Here is a 12,332-nt window from a genome sequence, read left to right as displayed (position 1 = left end):
ACATCCAAGCTTTATGTCCACAGAGACTAGAAAAAAATCACTGAATTTCCTGGAAGTGGAGTTCCAAGTGGTTGTGAGCTACCTGATGATGTGGGGCTGGGAACTGAATCCAGATTTTCTACAAGTGCAGCCAGTGCTATTAACCATCAAGTCATTTCTCTACAGCCTAGATCTTTAAGCTTTAAAAAAATTTGTTTTAGACAAACACTGTACTGAACTAGAATCCAGTGTCAGAAAGAGAGAACTGATGGGCAAAGGAGTTAAGAGTGGGCTGGTTTAATCCACAGAAACAGTTGACCTGAACAAGGGGGAGCTCTAGGACTCCAGATTGATGGCTGTGTGGAAAGCATGGGACTGACCCAGACCCCCTGAATGTGGGTGTCAGTGAGGAGGCCTAGGTAATCTGTGGGGCCTTGGGTAGTATTTATCCTTGGCGTACAAATAGACTTTGAGTGCTCATGCCACAATATGGGAGGCTCGCTCAGCTGGGACTCTTGGGGGAGGGCCTAGGCCCTGCCCTGGATGAAATGACAGTTACTGGAGATCCACCATGGAGGGCCTCACCCTCCTTGGTGATTGGAGTGGAGATTGGGTGGGGGACTGGAGGACCTGGTCTGGAGGGCAGGGGAGGAGGGGAGGGAGAGAGAGCTGGGATTGACATGTGAAACAAGATTGTTTCTAACCTAAATTTAAAAAAAAAAATTTGTTTTGTATTATGTTTGCCATGGACTTTGAGAACTGTATGGGTCAGTTGGACACTGGTCACAGTCATTTCTACCTGCTTCTTTTTTTGTGCTTGGCTTAAGAAATAATTTTATAGCAATCGTATCTTGAAGGAGTAGACATCATTGTATGGTGTTCTGTTTTCTTTTACCATCACACTAATAGGGCTTCTAATCCACTATCTCACCAGGAAGTCCTGTTTTTATTTTTGTTTACAATTTCTGTGGGTGTAGTGTGTTGTGGTGTGTGAAGCATATGGAAGTTGTTTGTCTCTATGTTGTGCATTCTAAGGATCAAACTTAGGTCATCAGGATTGACAGCAAGCATCCTGTCCACGGAGTCCTTTTTTTCTTTTTCTTTTTTCTTTTCTTTTTGAGAAGGGTCTCATTTACATAACCCAGGCTGGGCATAGGCTTTCATCGGTTCTGTCATAGCCTCCCAAGGCATTGCAAGCATGAGCCATTCCCTATACCTTTTTTTTTTCTGAACAGCATTGCTAAGGTACAGCTTATATGCCATATTGTTCACCAATTTGTGTGTATATTTCAGTGTTTTTTAGGATAGTGAAATATATGTATCTATTACCATAGTCAGCTTTAAAATATTTTCATTATTTTAGAAAGATATCTTGTACCCTTCAGGTGTTTTCTCTCCATTTTCCCAGCCTCTAACCTTAATATAGCAACTAATCTATCTCTATAGATTTCCTGTTGTGGAGCTTGGATGAGTAAAATCATATAGTTGTGCGTATATGTGTGTGTGTGTTTAAATTGTTTTCCCTACTCAGCATTGGGGTGGGGGGATTATCATAGTACATTGTCTGCAGGTATGACAATGTAAATAAATAAAAATTGGGTCTTGCCTTGTAGCCCAAAGTGGCCTTAAACTTGTGACCCTCTAGCTTCAGTCTCTCCTTCCACAGTCTCAGAAGTTTGCCCCTACACCTGGCTTCCTCTTCCATGTTGATGCTTTCAGTGTCATGGTCAGTATCTGCAGAATGCAGAGTCACAAAGATTAAGGCATTGATTTTCTTTAACTCTTTTTTTCTGTCTCACTATGTAGTCTGTACTGCTCTGAAACTAGAAGTGCGCCTATCTCAGCTTTCCCAGTGTTAGGATGGTATGAGTGCCCTGCTACACATGACTGATTTTCTTTATTTAGTTTCAAGTTTTTAAAAAAATTGTTGTTGCCAGGCGTTGGTGGCACACGCCTTTAATCCCAGCACTCGGGAGACAGAGGCAGGCGGATCTCTGTGAGTTCGAGGCCAGGCTGGACCGACAGCCTCCAAAACAGAGAAACCCTGTCTCGTAAAACCAAAATAAAATAAAATAAAATAAAAAAATAATAAAAAATTGTTGTTTGTATGCACATGTACATGTGGGTGCCCACAGAGGCCAGAAGTAGGTGTCGGAACCCCTGAAGATTGAGTTTATAGGCTGTTGTCAGCTGCCCCATGTAGACATGGAGAATTGAATGTGAGTCCTCTACAAGAACAGCAAAAACTCTTAACCACTGAGCCATCTTTCTAGCTTCCTTGTTTCTGTTCCAAGATGTGATCTCATGTAGCTCAGGCTGGCCCCAGACTTGCTTTGTAGTCAGAGATGGCTTGAACTCCTAATCTCCTTCCTCTGCCTCCACAAAGTGTTGAGATTACAGACATGTACTACCATGTCCAGAAAACGAATGATGTAGAGGAATGTGGGTATGGTTTGGTATGAGAGTGTTTGCCAGGCAAGTGTAAGGGCTCTAGGTTCAGTCGCTACCACTACAAAAACAAAAAGATGGCCTACAAAAAGTTTACTAACCACTAAAGAAGAAAAAAAATTGCTGTATGAAATTAAGAAATTCTGTTGTAGGTCTCTTATTAATGTAGACAGGTAAGCCATAGACTGCTGGAAATATTTGTAATTTAAATCTGATTCCCCCTCCCAAACAAACCCTTTTGTTTAAAAAATATGAAGAACCTCTACCAGCTGAGTTATAGTGGTCCACAACTTTAATCCCGGCCCTCTGGAGCAGAGGCGGGCAGATCTCTTCCAACTTTAAGGCCAACATGGTCTACATAGTAAGTTCTCGGACATCCAGGACTACACAGAAAAACCCTGTCTTGAAAAAGCAACAAACAAAAAGCTATTTTTTTAAAACAACAAAATGCTTGAGACCTTTGTCAGTCTTGTCACTCCTTGGGACTTAGAATCACCCTGGAACCATACATATCTCTCCGCATGTTAAGTTAGTAGAAGTGGAAAGCATACTACAGTGAGTGATTTACTACACATAGCAGTACAGAAGAGTTTCATATAGGCATAGCATTATGTAGGAAAAACAGCTGGGTATGATAGAGTCCTAATAATTCCAGAATTTGGAAGGGTGAGGCAGGAGGGTGTTGTTTTCTAGATCTGCCTGGGCTACATAGCCAGACCTAATTGAAAAAGAGAAGAGTCATGAATTTTCCAGCTGAGTGTAGTGCACACCTACACACAAGTGCATGGGAGGCTGAGACATGAGAGTGCAAGTCTAGCCTAGGCTATGCTACATATGAGACCCCTTGTCTCCAAAAAAAAAAAGTGTTTTGAGACATGGCACAGCTTTAGTTTGAAAATGTAGAATCTTAGAAATGACTGCATTCATAATTCATCCAGTATTAGATCTTTGCATACTTGTAGAAGTCAGGGGTGATTTTTAGGATCAGTTCTCTCAGAGACTGCATTCAGGTCACCATGTTGGTAGTAAGAGCCTTTGTTACCGAGTCATCTCACAGGCTCTTTTTATTTATGTATTTTTGCTTTATTTGAGATAGGGTCTTAAGCTAGTGTTGAACTTACAATGTAGTTGGGGATGACCTTGAACTCCTAACCTGCTTGCCCCATCTCCCATATTCTGGGATTACAGGTGTCAACTACCGTGTGTGCCTTTTCTTATTCTAAAGCAGGGCTTTGAACTCTGATATATCTGACCCCAGTAGGAAAACAACCATGATTATAAAAAAAAGGCACGAACTTTTTTTTAAATAACTTATTTTATTTTATGTATATTGGTATTTTACATGCACGCGTGTCAGTGTGAGGGTGTCAGATCTTGGAGTTACAGACAGTTGTGAGCTGCCATGTGAGTGGTGGGAATTGAACCTGGTTGTATTGTGGATAATACGATTTTGTTAATTAAAACAAGTATGATAAATTAGTGCTTCTAAAGGGCTGATACTTGAGTTAAGTGACTCTTGAGCAAAGGGGATGCACTAAAGTGTGTTTTGAACCTTAGAGAAGAATGTAAGTGGCTGTTCTTTTCCTCTCTAATCAAGGGAATGATGTATTTCTTTAGTTTATGAGAAAAGCAAAGAAGCATTCCAGTTCATTGTCTACTATTCTTTTCACAGTCAAGTCCATCATCTCCTGAACCAGCCAGTCTTCCTGCAGAAGATATTAGTGCAAACTCCAATGGCTCCAAACCTGTAGAAGTCATGCTAGATGATGACAGAGAAGATCTTTTCGCAGGTAATTGTCATATCTTGACCTTTTTTTAGTTAGTAATAGCCAACTATATATAATGTTATATGCTTTTAGGATACTCTTTAAAGCAACTGAAATTCTGTGTCTTAATGGGATCTCTTTTAACACCCTAAAAAGTGAATCTGAGCATGGTTGATGGCTATAATCTTAGCATTAGAGATAATGAGGCATGAAAATTGCTATGAGTTCAAGGTCAGCCTGGCTTACAAGGTGAGACCTGTAACCAACAACCAAAAAAATTTTTAGTAGGATAAGGACTATCTAGTTAGGTCACTCTGTAAGAAATACACACAGACCATTAAGAGGAGCAAAACTGCCCTTTATTTTTAAGCATTTGAAAACAGGGTACAGGGTACTGAGCATATTGTTGGGAGGTAGCAGTGATTTTATTGTTTTTGTTGTTATTGTTATTTACAAGTTGTCACAAAGCAAAATCAAAGTATGGGTTTGAGAATCACTATATGGGGGCTAGAGAGATGCCTCAGCAGCTCTTCCAAAAGGACCCAAATTTGATTCCTAGCACCCAGATAGTGGCTCACAGCCATCTGTTATCTTCAGTTCCAGGGGCTTTGATGTCTTCTTCTGGCCTCTGGGGGAACAGGCATACATGTGGTACATAGACATACCTATAGGCAAAACACCCATACACATAAAAAATAAAAAGAATCACTGTGTTACAGGTATGTTGTTAGGTAAGTTGACAGTTGAATGTATTCTAGTTATAAGGATATAATTAAAGGAATACTTGACTTTTCTAAATAATTATACCTTAAAATTAAGTTGAGATTTAAGTTAATATTTTAATACTGAAAAGCAAAAATTAAAATTTTAATATTGACACAAAATTAAAATAGTGTTTAGCAATTAATCTGTGTTGAGAGTGGAATGACAAGATCAGCGATACATAGCAAGACCCTGTGTCAAAGAAAAGGAGAGAGAGAGAGAGAGAGAGAGAGAGCGAGAGAGAGAGAGAGAGAGAGAGAGAGAGAGAGAGAGAGAGAGAGAGAGAGAGAGAGAGAGAGAGAGAGAGAGAGAGAGAGAGAGCGCAGCAGTGAATTAGGGTTTGGTAAGAAGGAATCAGTAGATGAAGTTCTTTTTGTACAACCCTGACTATTTTTGAGTTTGATCTGGTAAGCCTCAGAAAATGGAAACAACCAACTCCTGAAAATTGTCCTCTGACCTTTACAGGTACTACTCAGTGGCACGTGTTCCTGCACTGCCATACATGCACCATACATACACTCTCACATAACAAAAATCTTAAACAAAATAGTTTTTATGCTTTACAGTCTAACTTGACTGTTTTTTCTTTGTTTTTGTTTTTCTGAGACAGGGTTTCTCTGTATTGTTTTGGAGCCTATCCTAAAACTCACTCTGTAGACCAGGCTGGTCTCAAACTCACAGAGATCTGACTGCCTCTGTCTCCCAAGTGCTGGGATTTAAGGCGAGTGCCACCACTGCCAAGCTTAGCTGTGTTTTATTATGACATCTTTAGGTTATCCAAGACATTTTTGTAGAAATTATAATGTTTGATTCATATTTATAATGCACTGAAGCAGATCTATGTCTCTTCCTATGGAAGAATATGCTGCTAGGAACCTGTAAGTACAGCATCTGCTATCAGGATGATGAGACTTGTTGTCTAGTAGTAATAACATATTTCAGTGCATATAAAATGCAGTTCTAGCTAAAACAAAGTAGCCATTGTGATTTTATAAGCCCCAAAGAAATCAGATTATGGTGCTGTGTCCTGTTGTGCTTTAGATAACTTATATTGTTTATGGGTAGTTCATATCAGCACCACATTGGAAAAAATTAACTGTGACATGTTGTTGCTTCCTTATCAGATATTCACCAAATGGGTTCAACTATCTAACCCTTCTCCATTTGGTGCATCTTACTGAGTGCCTGAATATTGACAAAATCAATGTGCATTCACCCTCAAGTCTGGAACTAAACCCTCTGTATTTGTAACTCTTCACGTAGGTTAGAAAAAGTCACATCAGCCGTTTAAAGTGTGGACGTAGTGATACACACCTCCAATTCCAGCACTTAGTGAGTGGCAAGTGCAGGATCAGGTGCTGCTCAGTAATATGAGTTGGAGAATTCATGAGACCATGTCTTTAGTTGCTGGTAGCCTTGGCTGTCCTGGAACTCACTCTGTAGATCAGGTTGACCTCAGACTCACAGAGATTTGCGTGTCTCTGCTTCCCAAGTCATGTGCCACCATTACCTGCTGAGACCATGTCTTAAAAACCAAACAACAAAACAAATTTAAGGCAGACCATCAGTATGATGCATCTAAGCCTATTCGTTTGATTTCTTCTCTTTCTATATTAGTTGCTTAGATCATGCTTGGTCTTACTTAAGTTTCTGGTCCTTTGTAGCTGAAGCAGCTACTAGCACAAGCACAGAAAACTTTTTATCAGTATTAGACTAGTGCTTCTCAAGCTTCCTAATGCTGTGGCCCTTTAGTACAGTTTCTTATGTTGTAGTGTCTCCCAACCATAAAATTATTTCATTGCTATTCATAATTCTAATTTGTTACTGTTATGAATCATTGGGGGGGTCACAGCTCACAGGTTGAGAACCACTGAGTTTGAACCAATGTCAGTGGAACCTTTTGTTGATTTGCTGTTGCATATGTGTTGTGGCTGTAGTGTGCTTCCTGGGGTTCATGGGTTGATGGGCTCTGCTGCTTATGTTCATGTTGATGCTTAAGATTATTTATTTTTATGTGTAGGAGTAATTTTTCTACATTTGTATATGTGCACCAGTGCATGAGGTGCCTATAGAGGCACTAGATTCCCTGGAACTGGCGTTTTAGATTTTTGAACTGCCATGTGGGTTCTGGGAACCAGAAGAGTAGAGAACGATCTTAACTGCTGAGCCACCCCTTCAGCCCATCACACCTAGTTTTGATATACTGCATTTTATTTCCATACAGTGTTGACTGTTTTTTGTTTTTGTTTCACTATGTAGATGAAGCCTCAAACTCCTAAAGATCTACCTGTCTCTGCCTCCCAAGTGCTGGGATTAAAGGCCAGCACCACCATGCCAAGCGTATTGCTAACTATTTTCGTCTCTTTGAAATTTTTCCTATACATTTATTTGCGTGTGTGTGTGTGTGTGTGTGTGTATACACATATCACAGCATGTGCATGGAGGTCAGAGGATAACTTATAGAAGTTAGCTCTCTTCCTACCATGTAGGTCCCAAGGATCAAACTCGGATTGGCAGGCTTGGTGGAAAGCATCTTTACCCAATGAACCATTCTCTAGCCCTGCTTTCATTTCTTTAAGATAAATAAATAAATAACAACCAAATAAATAAATAGGTAGATAAATAAATAAAAATGCTAGCAATCTGCAAACTTTGAAGTGGTATTTAAGCTTTTAGTTTGTGCTGTCAGGGACATATATAGCCCGTTTTATCTGTATTTTGTATTTTCCCCTGTGGTTACCATAGTTTGGAAGATTTTAGTTATTCATTTTTCTTTTAATACAAAAATATGAAGAGATTCATACCAGTTGTCTTGTCAACATTAAATAGCCAGTTCAAGCAATTTGATAGCATGTCAAGCTGTGTAATTTCAAGTTGACTGCTTAAAGTGTCTCATTGACCACAATTAGTACTTTCTCCAAATTCCAAGAATCCAGAAACCAAGGCTGAAAACATTGGTCTGATCTCTTGTTTGCCTTATAATTTCATCTTCTTAGTATCAGTTCTACAAGGCAGTAGGACTGTTTTGTCTTAGGCTCACTGATTAAATTTCACTGTCCTAGCTTTTTTTTTTCTTGTTTCTACTTCTGCTGTTATTCTGTTTGCATGGGATTCTTCTCCAGCGTCTTTCTATTCTATTTAAACCATCTCAAATCAGTGTCACAGACTATTTCTGAATTTCCCCACCCTGAAGTTTTGACTCCTGCGTCTACTCAAATTATAGTGTTTGTTCTACCATTTATGTAGTAATTGAATGTCTTATAACATTCTTTATTGTTCTCTTAAGTCTTTTATTATTATTTAACATTCCACATGTCTTGTTTTCTCAACTAGATTATAAACTCCCTGAGGGCAGGTATGATTTTTTTCCATTTCTTTGTGTTTCTTCATTGCTTTTAGCACAGTATTACATAGTGTGTAGACCAGTTTATTGATGTGGTTTGATTTTAAATGTACTTAATTTTAGATATTTCAAGTGAATGAGCATTTAAAATTAAAACCTAAATGTCTCTTTGCTTTGTGTCATATTTGTAAATTCAACTAATCTCCAGTAATCTTTGGCAATTAATTGCTTTAGATTACTAATGTGGCGAGTTTTTCATAACAGATTTTTAATTCCAATTGGGATAGTTAAAAGTAGTCTTCCATAAAATGTGTTTTCATATGTATGAGCAATCATATTAACCTGAATAAAATATTATAAAGGTAAGTTACCACATGTAAGCTGTATTACCAGTCCAAACACAAATGAATATGGAATTAGTCACATCATTATTTTTCTCCTAGTATAGATAATTAAACTGACTTAATACATAAATATCAACTTAGTTCCTGTTTATTGTGAAGGTTTCATAAACAATTAAATAATTAGTTACATAAAGTCCCTTGTAGTGATAACTTATAAATCATGATACTTTGGAGACTTATTTGTAGATATGTTTTTCATATTTCAAACAGCTGTATGCTATAATTTCCTTGATTAACTTGTTTAATTTATGTCTAGAAGCCACAGAAGAAGTTTCTTTGGACAGTCCAGAAAGAGAGCCCATCGTCTCCTCTGAGCCTTCTCCTGCAGTTACTCCTGTCACACCCACTGCACTCATTGCTCCTAGAATTGAGTCAAAGAGTATCTCTGCTCCAGTGATCTTTGACAGATCCAGGGAAGAGGTATGGAGAGATGTTTATAATTCTAGGTTAATATCGAAAGAATATATATCTTTGTTCCTTACCTTGCACTTCTCTCCTGTTAAATTAAATTATTCCTAATCAAAGCCTTTCAGACATTTTAGATGGGAAAACTACACTAAGAAGAAAGGTGTGGTGGCACATGTCTGTAATCTCAGTACTTGGGAGGCAGAGGCAGAGGCAGAGGCAGAGGCAGAGGCAGAGGCAGGTAGATCTCTGTTTGTTAGAAGTCAGCCTTTTTCTACAATTGAGTTCTAACTCAGCTAGGGTTATATAGTGAGACCTGATGTTAGAACATGGCACGGGGCACCTGTTGTTAAATCTCTTCTAGAAATTGACCTAACATATTGTGTACACTCGTTTTGTTGTTTGAGTTTTAAGACAGGGTGTTTTTTACTCTGTAGCCCATGCTGACTTGGAACTCACAGTATCCCAACTGACTTTAAAACTTACAGCAGTGTTCCTGTCTTAGCTTCTCTATATGTTGTACCCCACCGAATCATCATACCACTTAACTTTCTTAAGTCAAAGAATTTGAAGCTGGAGTGTAGCTCAGTGGTAGAGTGATTGCTTCATATGCTTAGGACCCTAGATTCTATCCTCAGAGTCACCAAAACAGAAGACTGTTTGATGACTAAATCGGAGTATTTGACATTTATGGTCTTATGATAATAATGTAGGCCTCTTAAGGTTCCTGTGTTGAACAAGTGATGCGGGAAAGTACTTAAAGTGGTGTTATGAGTAATTTTCTTTGATAGAGTATGTAGTGACTACTAATCCTAAGATTGCTATCTAGCATCTATTTATTTTTACAGCACTAGGGGCTCTTGCATTATAGGCAACTGTTTTGCCTCTGAGCTGTATGCCTGGCCCAAATCTTTATCTACTTCCTTTTGAACTGCCTCAGGCTTTTAGTTTTAAAAGAAAGAGGTACATATCAATAAAAGTTGCTTCCTTATAACCTGATAATTCTTTTACTTTATAAAGGATAGAATTATTAAGAAACACATTTGAAGAAAAAAATCTTGGTTATTTTTAAAATAAAACATTAAAAAATTCAAGTAGAAATTTATAACCAATATAAACACAATTAAATAATGACTATATACAAAGGTGACTAACTTCCCCAAAATAAATCAAATGGAAAGTAGTAAGATATAAATAAATGAGTACTCACATTGTCTGATTCCATGATAGGAACATTAAAAACAGATAACATTAGCAAACAGTATATACAGCGGTAGATATCAGGCGATCAGCTGCGTTGGCATGGTGAAGAAGTTGTGACTGGAAGGCAAGCTCTAAGGAGGGTCTTTGGGGATGTATTTGTTGCTTGCATTTCTCATTTTGGTTCTGGTTACAAAGGTGAGTTTATTTTGTGAGCATTTATTGAACTGTCCACTTAACAGTTAATTTTTTCTGAATTACAGTGTCCTTGTACAGAAGATTAGCTTAATGTCTCTATAAAAAAAGTGACTTTGAAAAGAAAGATGGTTAGGAAAATATGCTTTTGTTACAACTTTATATTGCTAATATTGCCTTGACATTCTAGAGATTTAATACTGTGAGATTTCTTGTCCTTTGTTTTTTGCTTTTTGTTTTTTCGTTTGGTGCTATGCATAGAATCCAGGCCTTGCTTATGCTAGACATACACTACCTCTGAGTTACACTCCTGGCTGACCTCTCTAAAAACTCTTCCTGTAAACAAAAATATTTGAAATGCTTGGGTTTTGTTTTTTAAGACAGGGTTTCTCTGTGTAGTCCTGGCTATCTTGGAACTCACTATACAGAAGAGGCTGGCCTTTATCTGAGAAATTCACTTGCCTTCTCTTACTGAGTTCTGGGATCAAAGGCATGGGCTACAATGGCCTGGCTGAGGGTTTGTTTTTTTTTTAGTTTATAATTTTTAAAAATATATTTATGTTATTTCATGTGCATTGGTGTTTTGCCCCTGTGTATGTTTGTGTGAGGGTGTCAGATGCTCTGGAACTGGAGTTAAAGACAGTTGTGAGCTGCTATGTGACACTTGGAATTGAACTTGGGTCCTCTGGAAGAACTGTCAGTGCTCTTAACTGCTGATCATCTCTCTGGCTCCAAAATACTTGTTTTAAATTGTCTTCAAAAGGGCCTTTCTGTAGTTCCATCAAGTTAATTTTCCTACTTGTTAACTTTGAGTTTTACAGGGCATTTATTTGTGTCGAGGAAAATAATGTGTTTTTTTTATTAGATAATTAGAGAAATCATTCTGTTAAAGTTGGTTTTAGATATAATTTCTACAAGTATGTAAGTTTCTATTGGTACAGGTAATGAGTTCTTTTTAGTTGTTCAGGATTGGAAATTGTGGGGCAGGGGCTCTGATGACAGTCTTGTAGCTCTGTCAGTTGGGATGGGCATGTGGCAGTCTCTCCTCCTCCTATGTTGACTAGCTGTGGATTTCTAGAATAGTCTCCATCTAAAAGAAACTTCTGAAGGGTGAGAGCTACAACTATTTGTGGTATGAGGATAAGTATTTAGAATACAATTAGAAATTATATTGTTTTAGAGAAATGACAGCAGTACGATCTCTTTAGGGCACAGGCCTCTCTCGGTGCAGATAGCTGACCAGAACTGCAGTACTAGGTATAAATTCCCTGCTGTTAACAGGGCTATGAATCCAATTAGACAGCTGCTGGTTATCTTCAAGAGAAATGGAATTTTTAACACCAACATATACTTTTATAGATTGAAGAAGAAGCGAATGGAGATATTTTTGATATAGAAATTGGTGTGTCAGATCCAGAAAAAGTTGGTGAGTCATTATTATTTTCTGTACTTTTTGATTGGCTTGATTGTTATATCCTATAGTTTTACAATTACTTATATGGTTATGGTGCTTTCCTTTTAAATTTTTTTGTGTATTTTTAAACATTTAATTCAATTAATTTATTTTTAATTATTTTGGTGGTACTAATAATTAAACCCAGGGTCTTATAAACACTAGACAAGCAGTCTACCTTTTACCTCCTCTAGTCCAAGCACCTGAATTTTAATAATATTCTTTGACTTCTTTACAGGTGATGGCATGAATGCATACATGGCATATAGAGTAACAACAAAGGTGAGCTTTTTGCTTCTTTAATAAAGTGTTGGCCCCTCACTCTGTGTGGTAGAGAGGATGTGAGCATAAGAACGAGAGTTTACAGGAAGTGGACT

At 37.9% G+C, this 12,332-nt stretch overlaps 1 protein-coding gene across 2 annotated transcripts in view; it reads left to right on the top strand.

The window, feature by feature from the left end:
• Positions 1 to 12,332, top strand: part of Snx2 (sorting nexin 2) — a 44,272-nt gene that overhangs the window by 7,005 nt on the left and 24,935 nt on the right. For both annotated transcript variants that reach the window (XM_040741817.1, XM_040741818.1), the window contains exons 2-5: positions 4,100 to 4,217; positions 8,959 to 9,122; positions 11,862 to 11,928; positions 12,194 to 12,237. In XM_040741817.1, the coding sequence (XP_040597751.1) occupies positions 4,100 to 4,217; positions 8,959 to 9,122; positions 11,862 to 11,928; positions 12,194 to 12,237 (393 nt within the window). The remainder of the gene's footprint in view (positions 1 to 4,099; positions 4,218 to 8,958; positions 9,123 to 11,861; positions 11,929 to 12,193; positions 12,238 to 12,332) is intronic.

Source organism: Mesocricetus auratus, unplaced genomic scaffold (assembly GCF_017639785.1).
Source record: "Mesocricetus auratus isolate SY011 unplaced genomic scaffold, BCM_Maur_2.0 Super-Scaffold_6730, whole genome shotgun sequence".
In the NCBI taxonomy this organism is placed as follows: domain Eukaryota; kingdom Metazoa; phylum Chordata; class Mammalia; order Rodentia; family Cricetidae; genus Mesocricetus; species Mesocricetus auratus.
Note: the sequence above shows the minus strand (reverse complement) of the source record. Positions and strands in the feature narration are given on the sequence as shown.